This window comes from Populus euphratica, unplaced genomic scaffold (genome assembly GCF_000495115.2).
Source record: "Populus euphratica unplaced genomic scaffold, PopEup_1.0 scaffold78.1, whole genome shotgun sequence".
Lineage (NCBI taxonomy): Eukaryota > Viridiplantae > Streptophyta > Magnoliopsida > Malpighiales > Salicaceae > Populus > Populus euphratica.
In genome coordinates, this window is record NW_011499867.1 from 825,745 (window position 1) to 848,393 (window position 22,649).

The 22,649-nt window shown below is 35.7% G+C and overlaps 3 protein-coding genes and 1 pseudogene across 5 annotated transcripts; 3 read left to right on the forward strand and 1 right to left on the reverse strand.

Moving 5' to 3' along the window:
• The first annotated feature begins 2,450 nt into the window (after positions 1-2,450).
• On the forward strand, positions 2,451-7,280 carry LOC105126387 (calcium-dependent protein kinase 8-like). Of its 2 annotated transcripts, XM_011027244.1 has the most exons (10): positions 2,451-2,841; positions 3,278-3,845; positions 4,528-4,651; positions 4,796-4,939; positions 5,191-5,343; positions 5,434-5,549; positions 5,720-5,887; positions 6,022-6,252; positions 6,798-6,947; positions 7,052-7,280. In XM_011027244.1, exons 2-9 carry the CDS (start codon positions 3,327-3,329, stop codon positions 6,942-6,944), a joined length of 1,602 nt encoding a protein of 533 aa, XP_011025546.1. In that variant the 5' UTR covers positions 2,451-2,841; positions 3,278-3,326; the 3' UTR covers positions 6,945-6,947; positions 7,052-7,280. The 2 variants fall into 2 exon arrangements, with proteins under 2 accessions (XP_011025546.1, XP_011025545.1); XM_011027243.1 differs by having other exon boundaries at positions 6,798-7,280.
• A 2,844-nt stretch (positions 7,281-10,124) lies between these two features.
• LOC105126388 (sulfite reductase [ferredoxin], chloroplastic-like) lies at positions 10,125-15,488 on the forward strand. Its single transcript, XM_011027245.1, has 9 exons — positions 10,125-10,462; positions 11,104-11,880; positions 11,974-12,270; positions 12,426-12,623; positions 13,521-13,655; positions 13,779-13,895; positions 14,003-14,161; positions 14,305-14,560; positions 14,816-15,488. Exons 1-8 carry the CDS (start codon positions 10,280-10,282, stop codon positions 14,509-14,511), a joined length of 2,073 nt encoding a protein of 690 aa, XP_011025547.1. The 5' UTR covers positions 10,125-10,279; the 3' UTR covers positions 14,512-14,560; positions 14,816-15,488.
• Positions 15,489-15,795: 307 nt separating this feature from the next.
• Positions 15,796-16,364, reverse strand: LOC105126389 (photosystem II 5 kDa protein, chloroplastic-like; annotated as a pseudogene).
• A 1,573-nt stretch (positions 16,365-17,937) lies between these two features.
• On the forward strand, positions 17,938-22,068 carry LOC105126391 (myosin-8-like). 2 transcript variants are annotated; one of them, XM_011027248.1, is made up of 5 exons: positions 17,938-19,139; positions 19,541-19,837; positions 20,236-20,418; positions 20,760-20,963; positions 21,433-22,068. In XM_011027248.1, exons 1-5 carry the CDS (start codon positions 18,690-18,692, stop codon positions 21,835-21,837), a joined length of 1,539 nt encoding a protein of 512 aa, XP_011025550.1. In that variant the 5' UTR covers positions 17,938-18,689; the 3' UTR covers positions 21,838-22,068. The 2 variants fall into 2 exon arrangements, with proteins under 2 accessions (XP_011025550.1, XP_011025549.1); XM_011027247.1 differs by having other exon boundaries at positions 17,939-19,139; positions 20,233-20,418.
• Positions 22,069-22,649: the final 581 nt, after the last annotated feature.

Sequence of the window (22,649 nt, forward strand, 5' to 3'; positions counted from 1 at the left end):
ATTATCTTGTATTTAATTTTTATTAAATAAAATAAAAATGATAATATTTAAACTCATGACTATTTAATCATCAAGATTCTAGTATTATGTCAAAAAATATCTTAACCCCATAATTTAAATTATTAAATAATATTTAAAAATATAATTTATATTATTATATAATATATACCCACATTTTTTACTTGTGTTATGGAGAAAAACTAGCTGCAGGTTGGTCTAAATTGCAAACACTAAATTCCAGGGCACTATGGTTTTGATTTTATGTGTATTTTCAATATTATGGAAGCACAGTATCTAACACAGATCCATGGTGTTCGGTTCAAACCTCAAAGTATCTTATCAACGAATCAATCGATAAGGTTTGTGTTCAGAGATTTTTTAAGACTACAATAACCCCTCCAAGGATTTCCAGAGGAGTAGCTTTGAGGCTCTAGATCAATTAATGATGATGAACTGGAAATTGAAGATACATACATGGAGGTCTGGATAGCTTGGTGTATTTTCAGCTAAAGGATGGATTTGCACATGGCTGCTAATTAACAGGAAGATAACGTGAATCCCTGCAGCATGTTACATTACTTGCAATCACTGATAGAATAAATATCATTTTTAAATTACATTTGATGAATACTTTACTGCTAATGTCAACGGTGTCCTTAATTCCGAGAAGAAGTTAAGGTCCATGTTTATGTATGAGCTGATTTAAATCCGAACCAAGTCTATCCCAGCTGCTTCACTGCACACATCCTTAGGCTTTTGAGTGTGGTCAAAAGCCATAGTATTTTATTTTTATATTTTGTCGGCATCTACTGACCGCACCGGAATGCTGGGCTCTGATTACTCTGTTTATCATCCATGCATATTATTTCACTGGTTCATGGCTTGCTGCTACAGATGTCCAGATTAAAACCATTTAATTAGCCTGGAAAGTCTTGCATGATCAAGGGGGTCCATGAAAAAGTAAAAGGGTAAAGAAATCGATCGGCATGTAGCTGAAAAGCGAGAATAACAAGCATACAGGGACCATTCTTGAGCACACCTCCTGGTTAGGAAGTGTGCAGCAGCAGCCTTTTCTCGTTGCATCATGTCTGTTCGGTGCATGAGCTCTGTCACCCACAGGAGAACCAACCAGGAGAAGGGCTAATTGATCGTATATAATCTGTATTCTCAACAATATGAGCATTATTCTCTGTGAATCTCATTGAAAACGGATTCCACAGCTAGAGTCCAAGAATGGCTAGACGGACAGGCATTTTGTGCCGATTGCATGAGAGGGACAGACGAAGGGGTGGCCTGCTGTCCATTGAAATCATTTAGGTTAGGATAATGTTGCTCGAACAGAGGCTTCCAGTAATGGCCTCTCATTATTTCTTCAACACCAAAAAATGTAGGGTCTACGTCTGCACCTAATCTCACCACCAGATAATTTCTTATGTTTGTTTTTTTTGTTTAGAAATAAATTTGAGATAATACCTTTTTATTTTTAAAAATAATACTTTAAAATAATCTAAAAATATAAAAAAATTAAATATTTTAAGGAAATTGCGGGTGCCATTAAGGACATCATCATGATGAAACTGACTGATCGTGGCAGAACTAAAAGAGTAAAAAGAAATCATAAAAATACAAGATAAGTTACCCTCAAGAGGTCTCTATCATTGCAGGCCTCGGAGATAAACAGTAACATCCTAAGTTGATACCATTTACAAAAATCCAAAGTAGATTACAGAATTTTGACCGATGATCAGATTCTGAATATGATTAGGTCAGACTCCATACTTTAAAAGTACAATAAATACATGGCTCTGGATTAACGTAGACGTCCCCTTTTCAGAACAAAAATAAATTATGATATAGTTTTATTTTTTATTTAAAAATATATTGAAATAATTTTTTTATTTTTGAAAATTGTTTTTGATTTCAATAAAAACAATATAAAAATATAAAACAACTATTTTAAACAATTATTGCTGCATTCCAAATTAATTTATCCTGTCAAGAATTATAGAATGTTTTATTTATCTAATATTAAAAGTTTAACTTGAAAATATCTTTTTACAAACTTTTTTTTTAGAAATGTAATTTATATGTTTTAAAGTAGTTTTCGAGCTTCGCTTAAAGAAATGATGCTTTCCAAATATATTTTTTATAATTTTAATACTTTGATATCAAGAATTAAAAAAAACCTCCGTAAAAACACCTCTCTATTTATTAGTAATGTGTTTAATCTGTTTTTTAAAACAGTTCTCAGAGTGTTTTTTCTTTAAAAATATTAAATTAGTATTTTTTAAAGTTTTTTTATAATTTTGATATAATTATGTTAAAAATAAAAGAATATATTATTTTAAATAAAAAATATTTTTATAAAATCACGCATTACCAAACGAAATTATATAAGAAAAACAACTTTATATATATATATTAAAAAAAAAAACAGAGCCTTTAGTTTAGGTCGGTGTTTTGTTTTCTGGGTACCTGAGGTTTGTTGGCATATTTTTTTAATAGTAATAGAAAAAGCAAGAAAAGGCAAAAGTGGTTGCTGTTTCTCTGCCTTCGTTGAATCCAACGTTAAGACAGAGAAAGAGAGAAAAAAATTAGATAGAGGGAGGATAGTCTCTGCAAGATTAAAAAGAAAAAGGGGAAAAGAAAAAAATACAAAAGAGCTTCTTGACTCTACTCGCTCTCTGTCTACCTCATCATCCTTCATACGTTTAAAACCTTTTTGTCTTCCTGTTCACATTATTACTTTCTTGCATTAATTTTTAATTAATCAGCTATATAAGCTCATCTGGGTATTCTTCAGATTCTCCTTTCAAGTCTCCAAACCAACAGCATTACAAGGTGGTTTTTTCTCCCACTTTTGTAATCTAACATGTCACTATTTTGTGCTGTAAATTTTCTTGATTTTTGTGGTTTCTTGATCTCTTCTGAAAATTATGTTATGCCATGCAGATGTGTTTGCTTATTTTATTACCAAATTTGGTGTATGCCATATTAGGTAGTCTTTCGTGAATACTTGTTGCCTGAATCTGCTTTTCTCCGTGTCGAACAAAAATTTGTTCTCAATTTTGTTTCTGGGTTTCTTTCAGATTCAAAGATTTGTACCAAAAGGTTCAGACTTTCATGGAGTTTTTTATTCCTTAAAAAATGTTGACCTTTTTACTTGGAAGCAAAATAATATTTATACAGTGATTTTGTTACTTGTGTTCGCTGCAGACGGATATAAAAACGTTAACCTTTTGTTTTGCTTTACTGGGTATTCTTGAAATCTTTGCAGATCGTCATTCTTTGGAAAAGTTGAAAGTTTGAGATAGAGATCTTGATCCATGGGTAATTGCTGTGTTACCCCTTCCGGAGCTTCTTCCTCCGAGAAGAAAGTCAAAGGTAAAAAGAAGAAGCAAAATCCATTCTTTGGTGATAGTTATCCCGTAGCCAATGGATCCGGAAATGCAGACAAGCTTTGGGTCCTGAAAGAACCCACTGGCAGGGATATTTTAGCGCATTATGATCTGGGTCGTGAGCTTGGCCGTGGTGAGTTTGGTATTACATATTTGTGCACCGATGTAAACTCTGGTGACAAGTTTGCCTGCAAGTCCATATCAAAGAAGAAGCTGAGGACTGCTGTGGATATTGATGACGTGAGGAGGGAGGTGGAGATAATGAAGCATTTGCCTTCTCATCCAAATATCGTGACCTTAAAGGCTAGTTATGAGGATGATACTGCAGTGCACATTGTGATGGAATTGTGTGAGGGAGGAGAGTTGTTCGATAGGATTGTAGCGAGGGGGCATTACACAGAAAGAGCAGCTGCTGCAGTTATGCGAACTATTGTGGAAGTTGTTCAGGTTGGTGTTCTGATTGTGTCCTATTTCTTTTGGTTGGTTTGTTGCAAGTATAGTTTATTGCTTTGTTATAGATTTTCAGTATGAGATGACGCTACCATCTCGAGCTTGATGGGACCAAGGATTTTCCTGATAGTCTTTTGAATTAAAATGATGGTGATGATGGATCCCTTGGTAGTTTGATGTTTGGTGTGTACTGTTAATTTTTACCCTTCTTCTTCATTAGGCTTAAAATACCCACTTTTAAGATATGCTTCCTTATGCTGATAATGGCTTAACATGGAAACCAGTTGATTTCATCAATACTTTACCACAAACGAGTTAATATTAAAGTTCCCGGATAGCCAGTGTCTTTTCCATTTTGATTTGCATTTCAATCCTTTTGATAGGATATGTAAATTCTTAGGTTTCTTTATTTACTTCCTTTTCTATAAATTTATTGTTTTAGCCTGCCAGCTTTTAGATGTTTATGAATACAGGATCATTTACAATTGGAATTTTCTATTTCTGCATTGTATTTGCAGTAACAGAAGTTTCAAGAAAGCATCATATCATTTAGTTATTTGGTTTAATTACTTCAAATGATTTTCATAAGTTCTCCATTATTGGCTGATGGTGCTTCATATTCAGGCCTTTTTGTCATTTGAAATAATTGGATTTTCTTTTGCATGCATTTGCTCTGTAGATGTGCCATAAGCATGGAGTCATGCACCGAGATCTCAAACCAGAGAACTTCCTATTTGCAAATAAGAAGGAAACCGCTGTGTTGAAGGCAATTGATTTTGGATTGTCAGTCTTCTTCAAACCTGGTATTGCATTGTATCTGAGCCAATTGCCTCCCTCAGCACATTAAATGGCTTTTTGTTAATATTTCTTGAAATTAAGCATCAGCCATGATCTATGTCATTCTTACATCTGCTATTCTGTCTGAAGATTCCGTTTCTTCTCTACAGGTGAGAGATTTAATGAGATAGTTGGAAGTCCTTATTACATGGCTCCAGAGATTCTAAGGCGCAACTACGGCCCTGAAGTTGATGTCTGGAGTGCTGGAGTCATTCTTTATATATTACTTTGTGGTGTCCCTCCTTTCTGGGCAGGTTGTTTTCCTGATTTGATTGTCTAATTATCTTGCTTGTTTGTTCAATGAGTGTTTCTGGATGGTTTTATGGTCTTTAATTTAAGATGGATAAAAAATTATTAAAGAAAGCTAATTAGCCCATGGAACCATTGTGGATTCTCACCCTTTTTCTGTTATGATCCTAAAGGGCATGATAGTTATCTGCATGCGGTTTCTGCTGCTTGTTTTTAAAATCGTCTTCTCAGAGAATTTATTTTCTTGGCCATGCAGAAACTGAGCAAGGGGTAGCGCAGGCAATTATTCGCTCTTTCATTGATTTCAAGAGGGATCCTTGGCCTAGAGTTTCTGATAATGCGAAGGATCTTGTGAAGAAAATGCTTAATCCTGATCCAAAGCTAAGGCTTACTGCTCAGCAAGTGCTCGGTAGTTCTTTCTTCTATTAATCCAATGTCTGCTATCTAGTTGCATGCTTATATGTTAACATGCAAATTTATACTGGCCTTTTGTTTGCAGAGCATCCTTGGATACAAAATGCAAAGAAGGCTCCAAATGTCCCACTCGGTGAGACTGTGAGAGCAAGACTCAAACAGTTTTCTGTGATGAATAAGCTCAAGAAAAGAGCCCTGAGGGTAATGATTCTTAAATTATGATGAAAACTTTTTCCATGGGAACTAATATTATTCACTAAATTATGGCTGTGCAGTGCACATCTATACGATTCCTCAATCCCCAACAATCCTGCATCCTCTATTCCTCTTCGCAAAAAAAAAGAGTGACATTTTGAGCTGTCCATCTGCAGGTTATAGCTGAACACTTGTCGGTGGAGGAAGTAGCTGGCATAAAGGAGGCCTTTGATATGATGGACACTGGCAAAAGAGGCAGCATTAACCTTGAGGAGCTTAGGGTTGGGTTACAAAAGCTTGGCCAAAATATTGCTGATGCAGATCTTCAAATCCTTATGGAAGCTGTAAGCATATTTGCCTTAGTGGCAGAAAATATTTCCTTTCTGAGAGGGAAAAGGATAGATTCTGTTATACCGGTAGAATATCGTAATGAAATTCATGCAAAATTTGTCCCTTGAATTTTCTATGGATTTTACAGGCTGATGTTGATGGTGATGGCGCTCTAAATTATGGAGAGTTTGTTGCAATTTCAGTTCACATTAAAAAAATGGGCAATGACGAACACCTGCATAAAGCTTTTGCATTTTTTGATCGAAACCAGAGCGGTTACATTGAGATCGAAGAGTTGCGAGAATCCTTGAATGATGATGTTGACACGAATAATGAGGATGTTATCAATGCCATTATGCATGATGTTGACACAGACAAGGTTAGCGTTATTTATGTATTTATTGTATATAGATGTAAATTAATTACAAAAACGAGCCTTCGGGGCTTTCTCAGTCATGAAGCCATCAGTTTGCAGTATGCTTGTTGTTAGTTTGCTCGTCTCGTTCTGTTGCCTGGAAATGCCATTGGTCAATTATGATGCATTTTTCACCAGGATTGTGATGTGATGAAAGTTTTCCATGTTAAGAGCAATTGAGCAGCTTGTTTTATTATCAATACTCACCGTGTCTATCTTCCTCAAATCATGATTCACTGTTGGACCTTCTCAGGCTGATTGCCTTTGCTTGGTGTAAACAAATGCATATCAGACGTATCTCTCCCTTCAGCTTGACTCCATATGATCTGAATGCTTTTCCCTCTCTGCTATGGATGATAGAATGAGAATGACAGAATTGGTTACTGATGTTTGTATCTTGATATCACTATTGTGTATAACACTCAGAATGTTTCCGAGTTTTGTGCATCTCTTATCATCCTATGATTGTTGCTAAATTGGAAGGATAACCTCTTAATTTGACCCTGCAGGATGGGCGCATAAGTTATGAGGAGTTTGCCACGATGATGAAGGCTGGTACAGACTGGAGAAAAGCCTCAAGGCAATATTCACGGGAAAGATTTAACAATCTGAGCATTACTTTAAGGAGGGATGGATCATTGCAGGCAGCCACTTGAGGGTAGACAACTCCAAAAGCTCAGTCAGTGGAGAAAAAACCAGCCATTATTGTTTGGTCTATGAAGTTGTTCTCACTTTATTTTTTTTCTTGTTTTATTTCTTAGGACCTTTTGAATAGGTAGGAATAGTCGTAGTGTCCTTGATATGTTCAGAATTTGTTTGTCATGGGGGATAGTTGCATGAGAAGAGGCACACAAAATGGTAGAGAAGGGTTGGCAAGGATAGACCGCAACATGTGTTTGTAAATATGCCATCATCAATTAGGCTTCCATGTCCTGTTCATGTCAGAAACGACCACTTTCGATTATTACGTGGATGTCTTTTTGTTCTCCTTTTCTTTTGTTTGTTTGTCTGTGTTTTTTTGTTATTTTTATTTTTCGTGGTTGTGTTTGTTGGATGACTATCTTATTTGGACTAAGAAAGTTAAGAGTTGATTTGTTTATTTTGCCTACTCTCTCCTTAGAGGCGGTATCAAAATCTTATTTAGCACAAAGCATGGTCTCTATTTTCAGCAGAAGTTGGAGGATAAGATGTTGCATTCTTTATTCTGTGATCGCCTATACTTTTCCTCGAACAAGAGTAACGCCTGAACGAGTTCACAGGTTTTGTATCATCATCCATGTCAACATCCTTACAATCGCTGTTCGTGCTCTGCCCTGTTTGCCCTGGTTCTCAATCTCTTCTAATGGAATATGTAGGCTAGACGTCACCCCGGCCTGATTAGCCTGAAACTTTACAGGCATTGTTCTTGTCTCGAGGTATATCTGGAAACCGGACACCATGTGATTTACAAATTCAGCAAGGTGCTGAATGCCAAAAAGGTGTTGCCCAGCTCGTTAAATGTGAAGCTTCCAAACTCAAATCAAGAACAAAGTCTTAAGAACACGCAACCCATCCTGTAAAAAAGTTAGAATGCATGAGATTTGAATTATAGGACATAGTTAATTGTTCCATTCAATTCCTCTTCCATTTTCTTTTAAAGTTAATGACCAAGGTCAAACTTGATCAAGATCTTGACCATTCAGAACATGCCACGTTCCCCTTTCAAGCTCATCTCGACTTTAACCTTAATTTCTAACGAAATTAAGGAAATGAAAAAAAATAATACTGCAAGAATTTATGTTGATATCGAATAATACTAATTTTATCAAAAAAATTTATTTAAAAAATCTCAAGCACCGAGCAAGTCAGTGATAGTATTCTAATTGATATTATTACGTGTAATAGCGTCTAAGATCTCTACAGGCTTGATTTGCTAAACTATTAGTTCCTTCCTGCCGTCCCTTCTCCACCTTGGGTTAAATTATTTTGGTATATATATAAAAGATGTTTTTTTTAAAAGAAAAATTTAAGTTCCAAATTATTTGATTCAATAAATTTGATTAATTGAATAATATAAAAATAAAAAAGTCAACTATAATTAAAAAACCAACTAATAAAAAATTATTAATATTATAAAAAGGATACCATATATTCTTAAAATATCTCAATAATTTTATTCAATAACAAAAAAAAAAATTCTTAATCATTCTAGCTTAAAAAAATAATAATTAAAAGAATAAGAATAAAATATGACTTAAAAATTAAATGAAATAAAACAATGAGGGATGAAATTAAAAAATAAAATAAAATAAAATATATATAAAAAAGAGTACCAGATAAATATAATATAAAAACTAAATAAAATAATATAAAGAGATGAAACTGAAAACAAGAATAAATTAGAAGAATACACACACGAAACAGAAGTGCAAATGAAGAACAATGCAAGCACACTTTTCATATATGAAAGCGTATGCTTTGCAAATGGCAGATTCATGTGAGAGTCAATTGCATAATTGCTGGTAAAAGGAGTTCAGGTACATTGGCCAAGGTTAAAGCCCTCCTTTTTTATTTTTTAGTGTTTTTTAAATTGTTTTAATATGATGAAATAAAAATAAATTTTAAAAAATAACAATTATTAAATTCAAAGATAAATAAGCTTTTGAAATGACAAAACAGCACGTTGACAGCGACATAAAGTATACTTATAAAATTTCCTTCCATGCCATTTGCTTAAAATATTTTTTATAATTGAAATACATCTAAATATTTATTTTGCTAATGGATAGTTTACCTTTTTTATTTTTTTGGCAAACCATGGAATTACTTTTTAGAAACGGCATAGTTTTATAAAAATCATAACTCGCATTACCATTATTTTAAATGTCGCCCGTTGGGAAGTTCAACTTCTTAAAAAATACATACAGATGGACTGCATGAACTCCACTGAAAAAAAAGAAAAGAAATTAATGAGACTCGAAGAGATACTAAAACTTTTATAATTATATTTTTTGCATTATTAAAAGAACTTCATCAAGATAAAACTAATAATATCAATAAAAATCACTGTCCATGATCCACTCTTTTGTCATTAAATTTATAAAATAATAATTATTATTTTTCTGCGTTTTTTTAAAAAACAAAACACCCACTAGCAAAAAAAAACTTTAATGACTTCATGCCATAATCCAGTGGTTATGGAGGGACTTCACTTCTTTTAGTGTTTGAATTCGACTTTTTATATATATATATATATATATTATTTTAATGATATTTTATTTATTTATTAAACTTATAAAATATTTAATGAATTTGAAAATTAATTATAATAGATTTTTTAAATATATTTAATGAGTCTGAAAATTAATTATAGAACTTGTAAATTAGCCTAGCCGGATGGCTGTCCTATAAAAAAATAAAAACTTTAATTTGACTGGTTCAAAAAAAAAAAAGAAGAAATAAAAAAACTTTTAAGTAGCTCGGCTCCGAACCTCTTTTGATTATTAGAGGAGTTTTTCTTGCTATATTTTAGCATCTAAACACCAGTCCTAATTGACTATATATTTTTATTATTAGCACGAAACCAACCTAATCCCGTCCACGTTCAATGCACCATAGAATCCAACTTTGGTTTTGCTGCATGTCTGTCTCTTACACTCCCACGCGCTCCTTACCACACTCCCGGCCCGGCCCTTCAACGTTCAATTCCCCGTACAGCGGCCAGAGTGTGGACTAGAAGCTCGTGGGGGTACGTCAGAGTCACAAGTTAAGAAGACACTCGTGTCACGCACGCGACAGCGCACGATAGCAAATATCAGATAGTGTTAAAAAAAATAAAATAAAATAAAATAACTACTCACAGTTTTAATTTTTAAGGCTCTCGCCGTCAGCTTGATCTATCTTCTGTGCTCACCAGTCTCCACAAATTATCAATCTCCCTGCTTCTCTGCTACTTGTTTTTTTTTGTTATCCAGGGTTTAGTTTTTTTGTTTGAGATAAGAGAGATAGGAGGATGACGACGGCGACGTCGTATGGAGCAGTTCATAGTGCAGTTTTGAAGGAGGGGAAGAAGATTCAGATAGGGAGTTATGATGGATTGAGGAGTAGGAATTCAGTTGGTTTGAGCAGGAGACATGTCAATTTGTTTTCAGTTTCAATTCCCAGACCCAATCCGCTTATCAGAGCTGTCTCCACGGTTAGATTACGTCAAGCAATCAATCTCCCCGCCTCTCTCCCTGCTTTAAGTTTCCGAAGTTGTTTTCTTTTGTGTTTGGATTTGTTCTCTGTTTAGGAAGGCTAAAGAGGGAAATGCGAGAAAAGAAAGCTGATTTAATTACTAGCACAGGCATATCAGTTTCGATTTGTTTGGTTTTTTTTTTTTAATTTTTTTTTTATCAAAAGCTGCTTTTTTTAATCTCGTGCTCTGTTTGGATGCAGGGGAAAGAAATAACGTCAAAAGTAAAGGGTGATATTATTTCATTTATTTCAATCTGGTGTCTGTTCTATATGACTTTTTTCTAAAAAAAAATGAAAGTGTACTCAGAATTGTTTCATGATTGTTGATGTTCTTATTAAATGTGCTGTGCTGAGTAGATTTGGGAGAATAAGAAAGGTGTCTAGAACCCAGGAAATTGAAATGCTTCTGATTTAACTTAATTAGATTGAGTTCGGTAATGAACATTAACATTTTATATTTATTTTGGAACAATAAAAAATTGTAAGGCTAGGCTGCAAAGGCAGTTTCTTGATAAAAATAACCTCGATTTTGATTATTAGTGATAGAGTTTGTCTAGTTTAGTTTTCATGTTTTATAACTTGCACAATTTTTGTGGGCAGCCAGTAAAGCCGGAGACTGAAACTAAGCGTAGCAAGGTCGAGATAATCAAAGAACACAGCAATTTTATCAGGTACCCTCTTAATGAGGAGTTGCTCACAGATGCCCCGAACATTAATGAGTCTGCTACACAAATAATCAAGTTCCATGGAAGCTATCAGCAGTATAACAGAGATGAACGAGGGGCAAGATCTTACTCTTTTATGCTTCGTACAAAGAATCCATGTGGGAAAGTCCCGAACAAATTGTACTTGACCATGGATGATCTTGCTGATCAGTTTGGAATCGGAACACTTCGATTGACAACCAGGCAAACATTTCAGCTCCACGGTGTTCTAAAGAAGAACCTCAAGACTGTGATGAGCAGCATTATCCATAGCATGGGTTCAACTCTTGGTGCATGCGGTGATCTTAACAGGAATGTTTTGGCCCCTGCTGCTCCATTTGCAAGAAAAGATTACCAATTTGCACAGCAAACCGCTGATGATATTGCTGCACTTCTAACTCCCCAGTCTGGTTTCTACTATGATATGTGGGTGGATGGAGAGAAAATAATGTCGGCAGAGCCTCCAGAGGTAGTGAAGGCCCGCAATGACAATTCTCATGGAACCAATTTTCCTGATTCACCAGAGCCCATCTATGGAACTCAATTCTTGCCTAGGAAGTTCAAAATCGCAGTCACTGTGCCAACAGACAACTCTGTGGACCTTCTCACAAATGACGTTGGTGTGGTTGTTGTTACTGATGCTGATGGGGAACCTCAGGGGTTTAATTTATATGTAAGATTAGCTTAACATAAACTGAAACATTCCTCTCTTTTCTTCTTAATTGCCCACAGCTTTTTGTTTCTTACAATTTCTGATGTGATGCAGGTTGGTGGTGGTATGGGAAGAACTCATAGGCTAGAGACCACTTTTCCTCGGTTGGCAGAACCATTGGGTTATGTACCAAAAGAAGACATTCTATATGCAGTGAAAGCTATTGTTGTCACTCAACGAGAAAATGGGAGGAGAGATGATCGTAAATACAGTAGAATGAAATATTTGATCAGCTCCTGGGGAATTGAGAAGTTTAGAAGTGTTGTGGAGCAATATTATGGGAAGAAATTTGAGCCTTCCCGTGAGTTGCCTGAGTGGGAATTTAAAAGTTACTTGGGATGGCACGAGCAGGTTATCCCTAATTTATAAGTGTAAACTTTGATTCTGTCTCACCACATTACAATGTTTTGGCTATTCTGCTTAGGATCAAACATTTTCTTATCTGTACCTTATTTGCTTCTTGAATTTTACCTTCTGCTTACTGATAGATTGAAAATTCTTGGTAGGGTGATGGTGGCTTGTTTTGTGGGCTCCATGTTGATAGTGGTCGTATTGGGGGGAAAATGAAGGCAACATTAAGGGAAATAATAGAAAAGTACAATTTGGATGTACGTCTCACACCAAACCAGAACATCATCTTGTGTGGTATTCGCAAAGCATGGAAGCGCCCAATCACCACTGCTCTTGCACAGGCTGGGTTACTGGTAAGGGTTTTTCACTCTTGTTGTCCACATTATCTTCTGTCAGGGTATTCCATATTTACTGGTAAGGTTTTTTCACTCTTGTTGTCCACATTATCTTCTGTCAGGGTATTCCATAACTGTGAAATTTTCCCAGAGTTCAGTCCATTGATTAATATGACAAGGCATATATCATTTTTTTTCCCTGTTCCTTGAGACTTGGTGTTAGAATTTGCACAACTGAATTCCTTAGTTCCTAGTGAATCAAGGAAATGGATTAATCATGAAACTGTTTGTGAGCTAAAGAAAGGATTTCATACAAGGCAGTAATTGGGTAGGTCTTGTCAGATGGTTCCATTAAGATTTAGATGGCATTAGCACACAATTGCAAATGTGATGTGCAGTCAAACTGTTATAAATGCCACAATATTGCAAGATCTGAATCTTTATTCGCTGTTAGTCATCTATTTTTCTGATAAAACCACAAAGCAAAGGACATCTTTTGAAATCTCATGCTGCCTTTATCAATTTAATAATAGGTTCGCTAAGGATTGTCTTTGTAGTCACTCAAGTTATTAATTTATCAGTGGACACCTTTTCAGAATTTGTATTTAATGTTATGGATGTAATCACTTATCATGTCAAGCAGTCGACCTTTCTGGTAAACCTTTCAATGGTAATTGATATTCAAAATCTTTAACATTCTTGTATAGCATGTCAGAAGTACCCACTTTGCATCTCTGTTTCTTGTTTCATGCCTTTCTACTACTGTCTGAATGATTCTGCTGTTCAGTTGGCAAATGATGTATTTCTGGGGCTTATTATAGTGCCTATTTGGTTTGCTAGGTTTTTGTTTTGCTTGCTGGTTTTGTTTCATTTTTCTCAATTGTTCTGGTTTTGATTAATATTGCTCATGCACAGCAACCCAAGTATGTAGACCCCCTCAATGTGACTGCAATGGCATGTCCAGCTTTACCACTGTGCCCATTGGCAATAACCGAAGCTGAACGGGGAATGCCTGACATCCTCAAACGTATTAGAGCTGTATTCGAGAAGGTGTGTTCATTCAAATGAGTTCATCAGAATTGTACCAAGCTTTTGATAGATGAATGTAGTGAATTGTCAATTGCATGCAAATGAAAATTAAGACTTTTTACTGGTAGTCTTTTGTGATTTCAGGTTGGTCTCAAATACAATGAATCTGTGGTAATAAGGGCAACTGGCTGTCCCAATGGCTGTGCCAGACCATACATGGCTGAACTTGGATTTGTTGGTGATGGCCCTAATAGCTACCAGGTATACCAAGGACTGAATTGATGTCTTCTTTTTGTTTGTTTTGTTTCAATATTACAAATGAGAATTAAAGGAAAACGTAATGAACCATTTTTGTTGTTTTTAAACAGCTTTGGCTTGGGGGAACACCCAATCAAACTTCATTAGCAAGAACCTTCATGAATAAGGTCAAGATTCATGACCTTGAAAAGGTTTTGGAACCTCTGTTTTATAATTGGAAAAGGAAAAGACAATCCAAAGAATCATTTGGCGACTTCACAAACCGTGTGGTGAGAATAGAGATTACTACCTTGCTAGTTATCATCTCTCAACCCATTTGAGGAAAAGTTAGCCTTTTCATGTTGAATTTTTATCCAATCCTATTGAAAATTTCCAGTAGTCTAAAGATATTGACTTCAATCTCTTTTGTCAGGGATTTGAAACTCTTCAAGAGTGGGTTGAGAAATGGGATGGTGTGGTGGCTACACGGTCCACATACAACCTGAGACTTTTTACTGATAAGGATACATACGAAAAAATGGATGAACTTGCAAAATTGCAGAATAAGACTGCTCATCAGCTGGCCATGGAAGTTATTCGCAATTATGCTTCTGCCCAGCAAAATGGGAAAGGGGAATGAGTTTCCTGCACATCTTCTGCAATCTTCTTTCCTGGCAAAATGGCTTGAGGTGAATGTGGAACAATCTCTCTTTCTATCTCTCTGTGCTGTTACTGGTCGGTAACAGCTGTAATGCTAAGTTTCCAAATCTTTTTTTATTTCAATTTTGCTTGTTCAGGTTTTTACAAGACCTTTATTTTATATTGTTGATGAACCAGGCCTTGTATCCTATTAAGCCAAGATTTCTCTGAGTGTTTTTAATTTATTTATCCTGTAACAAAATCTCTTTTCCATGCATGTAACCATCAACATGTTTTCTTTTCAGGTTATTATCCAAGAATTATGCAACCAGTACCGGTCTTAGATAATGGAGTGCAAAAGCAACCTGGGAAACCTCTGTTTTTCTGTCATCCAGCAATTCTTGATGGGCAGCTTCTGCATTTTCATCTGAATTCTTTTCGCAGATGTACAACTAACTTGACTTTGGTCCTAATTTGGAATTTTTTGCGTTTTTGATGTTCCCAGTTTTGATTTTTTTAAAATGGGATCGGCTGGATAGCGTGTTGAATTCCTGCGCAATTGAGGTTGTTTGGTAGTCATATTCCTTCGTAGTTCAAAGTAAACCGCAGCTTAACCTCCAAAGGTGGCATCTTAAGACTGCTAATTCAGTTTCAGAAAAAATGGAAAATTGCTGCGATAATTTTGGAACAGATTTATATTTAGTGGTGGTACATGTTTACTGAAATCCCCGTTTCACCTTCCAGGGTGTCGCCATTGATGTATTTTACCCAAAAGGAAAGGGGGAATAAAAAAGGTAGTCTCTTAGGTATTTTTGTGGTTACTCCTCATGGTTATTAATTTGTTGCTCGTTAATTCGAATCACGGCAGGGGTGTCTTCATATTTTTTCCATAAAATTGTACAGCATTAGCAACATAGTTTGCAATTGTCTGATTGATTACCACTGCATTTGACGCCACACAGAAATATTTTGGAAGCAGATCGAATGATTCATCACATATGGAATGAGAAATAGGTGTTTTGCTTTCCTATCGTGTGTAACTGTTGTTTGGTGTGGAGTTGGGGAAGATGCTAGCGCAAGTAATGGATTCAACATCATTCCATGGAGCTCAAAAGCCAGGGAAGACGAGTACTGTCTAAATTCAAGGAACACTCGGCTGTTCTTCGATCAGCAAGGGTGGGTGCTACAAGCCAACCCTAACACTTAACTGACATTTCCGACAGCATAGGAGGTAAATCCTACGTTTTACCTTGAAAAACAGGATTATTGGGTCCGAAGAATTGGGTTCAATGAAGTAGAAGATGGGATTTGAAATAAAGAGGGCTCCCCAGTAAAAGCATACAAGCGAGGACAACTTCTACATTAAATCAATGAACATTACATAGAACATCAAATTCTCAGTTGCGGCAGATACGAGCAGTTGGCATTGTGACACAAATAGGAGCATACTTCTTCTTTGCTTCTGGGGTCCCTGACTTTGGCTCTTCGCCAGCCATGGCGACTCTGGCAATGGAGCAGGCAGCAGCAGCTGCGGCTGCAAACATCAAATCCCTCCTCCCACTGCTGCTCTCTTCTGTGTTCTTCATCTCCACGTTGACTTCTCAGTGGCTCTTGAGGCCTTGGCCACAAGGAGCCCTCTATGTGGGATTGTCGAAGGCTGTTTAGCCATGGTGGAACCAGTTAGGAATGAGTCTGTCATGGTCATGGATGCCATCTCTGCTCTGCAAATTTTTTGCTTCCTCTCTGTTTGTCAGTGTCTGTGTCTGACAATCACATGCACGTAAAAGAATGGATTGAACCACTATTAGTCCTAGGAGTGTAAATGGCTCAAGGACTTGCTGGGAGACAACCATCCATTTCCTTATCCCCCAAAAAGTGATTGGACGAATGGATTAAGCCAGGCGTTGCTTTATTCTCGTGCTCAAAACATGCTCTGTTCTCCTTGAAAGTGGTTTCAGCATGGGAAAAAAGTTAATCTTGTGTAAATTTAGCCAATTCAAGCCCAGGGATAACTCTCGATGCTTCTATTTTTTACGATTCTACTGTCATCAACATCCAAATTTACACTTATATCTTTAAATTTCAATTGATTGTTACGAATCCAGACGACATCGGTTTGAAAAGAATAAATAATGAGACAGTAGATTGTAAAAAATCTTAAAATTGACACACTTTGTAGTATTATCTCAAATTTGAACATGCATGTCATCTACTATTTCGCTTCAATTTATTAAGCTCGCTCGTGAACCAGATCCAAATTCATTTATTTTGAATTCGGAGAAGGTGATGCCACCTCCCCTGTTATTTAATGAACTCATTGTTTTTTGCACAACAGGTGAAGCGGCCCGCAAGAGTTGCATGCATCATTTATCAGAAGCATAGCAGTGGAGTGAAATCTTTTAGGCTATCAACTTCGTAGTTTTACTCGAAGCTGTCTCTTACTTACATACTAGTTATTTGACTTGTATAATTTTTTGGACATAAAAAATAAATATATAAAATTTTTAAATTTGTTTTTTATAAAAACTTTACTTATAAATAAAATAGCTAATTAATGTATTTAATTAAATAAATCAAAAATTAACTATATCAATAAATAAATAAAATGTTAATATATTTATTCCACTCGTTTAACTGTAGGTTCAATAATTTTTTTTATAATACAAATGGATTAATATGTAAATTTAATTAATATATTTTTTGATAGCAAATAAAAAAAATATAATAGTGAATAAAAAATTATATTTATATATAATAAAATATAATGAAGATTATGTTAATAAAAATATGTAAGATCTCAAATTTTTTTTTACATAATAAAAAAATAAGATATTGTTGCAATTACTACATTAAAACACCATTTCCTTAATTTTTATATAATATTTTTTTTTAAAAAAAGTGTAAATAAAGCAAAAGATTTAAAAATAAATTTCAAAAGAATGATGATATAACAAAAAAAAAAGGGTACAAATAAGACAAGTATAGAGTGAAAACTATTTGAAATATAAAAAAAATAATATATTTCTTCTAAAAAGAAGTGTAAATAAAAAAAGAAAAAATTAAAAAATATAAATATAAAAAAATGATGATAAATATGTATAATGTAAAATGATAAAAATATCAAGTATAAATAGAAAAAAATATAAAAAATCCATATATTTTTTTAAAAATAACCAAAAATGACTGATTTACCATCGCTACAATACCGTTAAAATAAGTAAAGAAAATTTTAATTGTGTCATTTACTCTTTGATGGGAGAAGACTGTTTGATGGTTACTGTTGTAAATGTTTTTTTTTGGTAAAAATATAAATGGCCGGTTCAATCTCTATATAAAAGAATTTTGAGCACTGCAATTCAAACAGCAATCCATGACCTTAAAGTTTTTCTTGTCTTGGTCCATTAGCTAAATAAAAAGCGAAGAGCAAAAGCAGTAAGAAATGAAAGGAACTTTTTTTCCTGTTTCAGGTTAGTGTTGATGCAACAGTAACTACACATCCTTCTCAGTTTTCCATGAGAAAACAAGGTCCAAGGATACGAAATTTATGCAGCAGCAGCAGCAGCACATGAGAAAGAAACACTCACAGCAAAGCTTTCATTTGAAATCTCTGTTCCTTCCACATAACGAGGTTGCACGCCTGTAGCCTTAACTTCTGCCGCTCCTCTCTCTCTCTCTGCTTTCATCAATTTTGGGTTCAAAATTGATGGTATATTTTGGGTACTGGACTCTTGTTTGGCTGCTCTTAGTAACCTCTCTTTTCAAATCCAAAATGGTACATTTTGGGTTCAATTATTATTATTATTATTATTTCACTCTGAAAACAATATAAGCATAAACTAGAATCGAAGTACTTTCAAAAACTAAAGTTTAAGTACTATAATCTGTCACAAGAGTCCAAACTCTGACTTCTCTCTGTAGCTCCAAACTGTTACTTCAACTAGAACCCGCTTCTCGGCAGGCCAATTCCTACATCATAAAACAAACAACCAACCTGTAATTTTTCAAACCAAAAGGGAAAGTTGTTGGTGCAAAAAATTTATGTTCAAAACTCCGAACGAAGTTGTTGTGAACTATCTGTGTTCAAATCTTGATCTTGAAACTCTTTGACAAGAAACCAACGTGTATCTCAAAACCAAGAAGAAAAAAGGAAGAAAAAACTGAAGTAGCTGTTGTTCTTGAATGGATAAAGTATCGACAATAACAACATTGACAACAAGGAGACCAAAATGGCAATACCCACCAGCCCAACCAACTCCAAGAATCCTCCATTTACCTCGAAGGCCTCGCAGGAAACCACAAGTGCCAAAGGCCAATGCCACAAAGCCAAGTTCACAAAGAGACGAGAAAGGAAAGTTAGAGGCTTTGTTTGATCAAGGAAGAGGGGTTGTGCCAATTATGATGGCTAGTGGTAGCAGGGGTTATCAGTGCTTTCAGGAGGAGAGGAGGGAGAGAGTGGAGGAGAGGGAGAGTGTGGTGATGGAGGAGGAGAAGTGGAGGTTTCAAGCTGAGATGTTGAGGGCAGAGTGTAATTTGTTGCGGATGGAGAGAGAGATTGCTGTCAAGAAGATGGAGAGAAGAAGGGTTCAAATGGAGAGGATTCTGAGATCTGCTGTTGAAACTCTGCTTTCTGTTAGCATTTCTCTGACCTTTTCTTAATATTAGTTGCTGTTTTCATTTGGGTTTTAACATTTTCAGTGATGTGTGATCGGTTCTTTAGAGTTCATAATTTTGATTCTTGGTAAATTTTAGAAAAAGAAAATAATTTACTTTCTAGGCATGGGACTTGAGATAACCATGGCTCAACTCAAGCAAGCCTGACACAGCTGCCAGTCTACTTTTTTATTCTCTCTTAACGTGTCAGGTTCTTGATTATTATTAACTAGGCCCTATCTATCTAGTTTGTATAGTTTTGTGATCGCCTCTCTGCAATCAAACAGAGCTGACTAAAGGATATGATTTTGAGCGTAATTTTAAATTTACCATACCTCTTTATTCTTTCTTTTGAATTTAGTTTTGTGATTTGTTTGCAGGGGAGAAAAGGGATTTGTGATGGCAAGGATGCGAGCATGGTATTGGATGAAGAGATTCAAAAATTGGTAGAGAAGCTAGAGAAGTTGCAAAGAAGATCAGGGGTTAAGGATTTAGAAGGTCGAAAGTGTAGTAATTTAGATAGACATGTATCTCTTCTTCAGAGAGGGCTAAAGAACTTTGGAGGAGAATCGGACGAGATATGCGTTAAGGAGATCCAAGAGGTAGCGGAAGCAAGCATGTCCATAAAAACAAACTGCAGTGTCCACGAGACTTGTGCTTCAAATCGCAGTTGCAATGTAATGTTTAATCTCTCCTTGCTTAAGAATTTTTTCAGTTACATTATCTTCTTTGTTTTAAGAAAACTAGATAGATGAATCCGACAGTTCTTTTTTAGTTTTTAGATTTCTGAACGAACAGTTCACTTATATGAAGTCAAACGATTTCAATTTTAGTGCATTTATAAGGTGAATTATCACTGTAATCAATGTGGTTTTGGTTTTCTTTTAAATGTTTTTCTAAAGCAAACAGTTAGCATATATATGCCTGTTATTATTTTCGATGATTTTCAGAGGTTTACAGGTCAATTACTTACCTCTCCATTTATTTAGCAAAGAAATACATCTATAGTTTCCATTATTATGTCAGAGTCAACTTTGCATATGGCTAATTTCTAGAAGAGAACAATGTGCAGCAGATGGAGATACTGAGAAGGACAATGGAGGGATTGTCGAATAGAAGCTTGTTAGAGAGAATGGAAGATGAGCATGGTTCAATGCACTTTACAGCCAGCAGTACTGCTGCCAATTATGCCTCCACTTCCAAGAGAATAATAGAATTTCCTGATAAGCCTTCATCTTCAACAAGACAACCATGCAAGGTAAAAACCCACTGTTATTATCTGCTAGTTTTGACTGTAAACATCAATTATTCAATTGACTTTAGGAAGAGGAGGCTTCTTAATGATTGGAGTTACTGTGGAGCAAACCAAGTGTGGTTTAAGGGTATAGATTTGTTGACACTCCTAAAGTCCTAATCAGTTTCAGCGAGGTCTGTGAAACATATGTTAAACAGTGCAGTAAAATTTTTAAATGACTAGAAAAAACCTAGTCAGCTGGCTTTGTAGAATTTTAATATCAAATGTTCCATGGATGTCATACAATACGTATCCATAATTGCTGTAACGTTGTTGCCTGAATGACGACGAAAGTTCTTCTACAGGAGAAGAAAACATGCTCTGGGTGCTGCAAGATCATAGTGCGGAGCGTCATAGAGCAAGTTCAGGCTGAGACAGAGCAATGGTCCCAAATGCAAGAGGTGCTTGGGCAAGTCAGGAATGAGATGGAAGAGTTGCAGGCTTCTAGAGATTTTTGGGAAGTTAGAGCACTTGATTCTGATCGTCAAATTCAATCCCTGAATTCTGCTGTAAGAAACCAAGCTCTTTGTCATCTATCTATTTCTTTCTTCATCTCCGAGGCATTGGATCTACCCGGTGGAAGTGTATTACTCAAAATACCATGGAACATACTAAATAGCTCAATGAAGTTCAAGAAAGTTAAAATGTCGAAATGATTTTGGCAGTGAAAACTATTTCTAAATGTCTTAGAAAACACCTTTCCCCCTCAAAGTTCGCATTTCTGCAACACCCAACATTGAGAAAGATTCCAACTATCAATTTTTGGATTACAGAAAGTAAATGTGGACAGTCTTGAATAATAGCCTCAGTTTTATCTGCAAATGCTGATGGCTTATGAATAGATTTGTCTGAGGAGTGAATAGAATGGGACTTTAGGCACTCAAGTTAAGGGTAAAAGACTGATACAGCAACATTTGATCCCAAGCTTGTCAATACATTTTTGCATTTATACAAAATTGATAATGTGGCTTTCTACAGGTGCAAGAATGGAGACAGAAAGCCCTCTCTTCCGAAGCCAAGGCAAATGAGCTACAAAGTCAAGTAGCTGTGCTTCAAGTGGAGCTCGAGAGGTTGAGGAAGGAAAGAGTTGAAGAGACATCAAGGTCTAAAAACTTACCATCAGTTTCTTTGGAGGCTCCAAATGAGACTCAGAAGCGAGTATTAGTTTGTCGTTTGAAGGAAAACCGTAATACCAATGATGATTGTCGCCAGAAGAAGGCCTTTAGTGATGGCAGCCGAAAGCCTCACGCCCGTGCCGGTGGACTTAATGCTCCAAAACGGTCGCTTCTTAGAGATATTGGAAATTCGTCTCCTTTGGCGAGACAAAATAGAAGACCAGTTTTCCCTTTGCACTACCCTGTGCAGGAAAACTTCAAATTCTGAAAATTCATCAAATTCCCCCCTTTCCCCTATCTAAATACATTGACTGTGAGAGAGCCAAACTTCAAATGTTTCTCCCTAGAGAACAAGTCCATGTTTAGTTTGCGGGGGATCCAAGAATTACCATTGCAGTTCTTTTCGGTCTTGACACAAGTTTTCTACCTTACGGAATGTGCATCAACCTGTGTACTTGTGAAACAAAAACAAAGTAGAAGCTTTTAACGAGACAGACAATGCAGGATTCTAATAGCTCTAGGATGCCATTGCAAATGACAAGAAGACAAACAAGAATCAGGAGCGTTTCATCAACATCGGTTGAAAAAACTATGTGAAGAATTCGTGGCATGAGATGCATTAAACACTGTTACAATAAAGAAACGGAGATGCATCACTGATCAAACGTTTCAAATGCACTAATCCTTCTCATTGTTTTTTGCCCAACAGGTGATCCATGATAGACTAGATAATCGTAACTCGCAGGAGAATCGTTTAGATAGAGACGGGTTAAGAAGACTGGGGCCGGGATAGAGCGAGCCAGTTGTAAACAGATTTTGAGTTTCCCTCTGTTGGGACTGCTATCCTGTTCTTATGTAGTATATACCTGTTCTTTTATCAACTTCAAAAGAAATCCTCTTCATGGCATGGCCTTCCGTTGATTGCCGAAAAGTGATGATTCCGTTCATGTAGAGGAGAACGGAAACAAGCAAAATATATATATGCTAAAATGGTTGCTGCAGAATGTTGGGCTCTTGGAGTCACAATAATATGGTGTAGCAATTGTGCGGGCAGATTAAAAAACATAAGTTTTGGTTGTG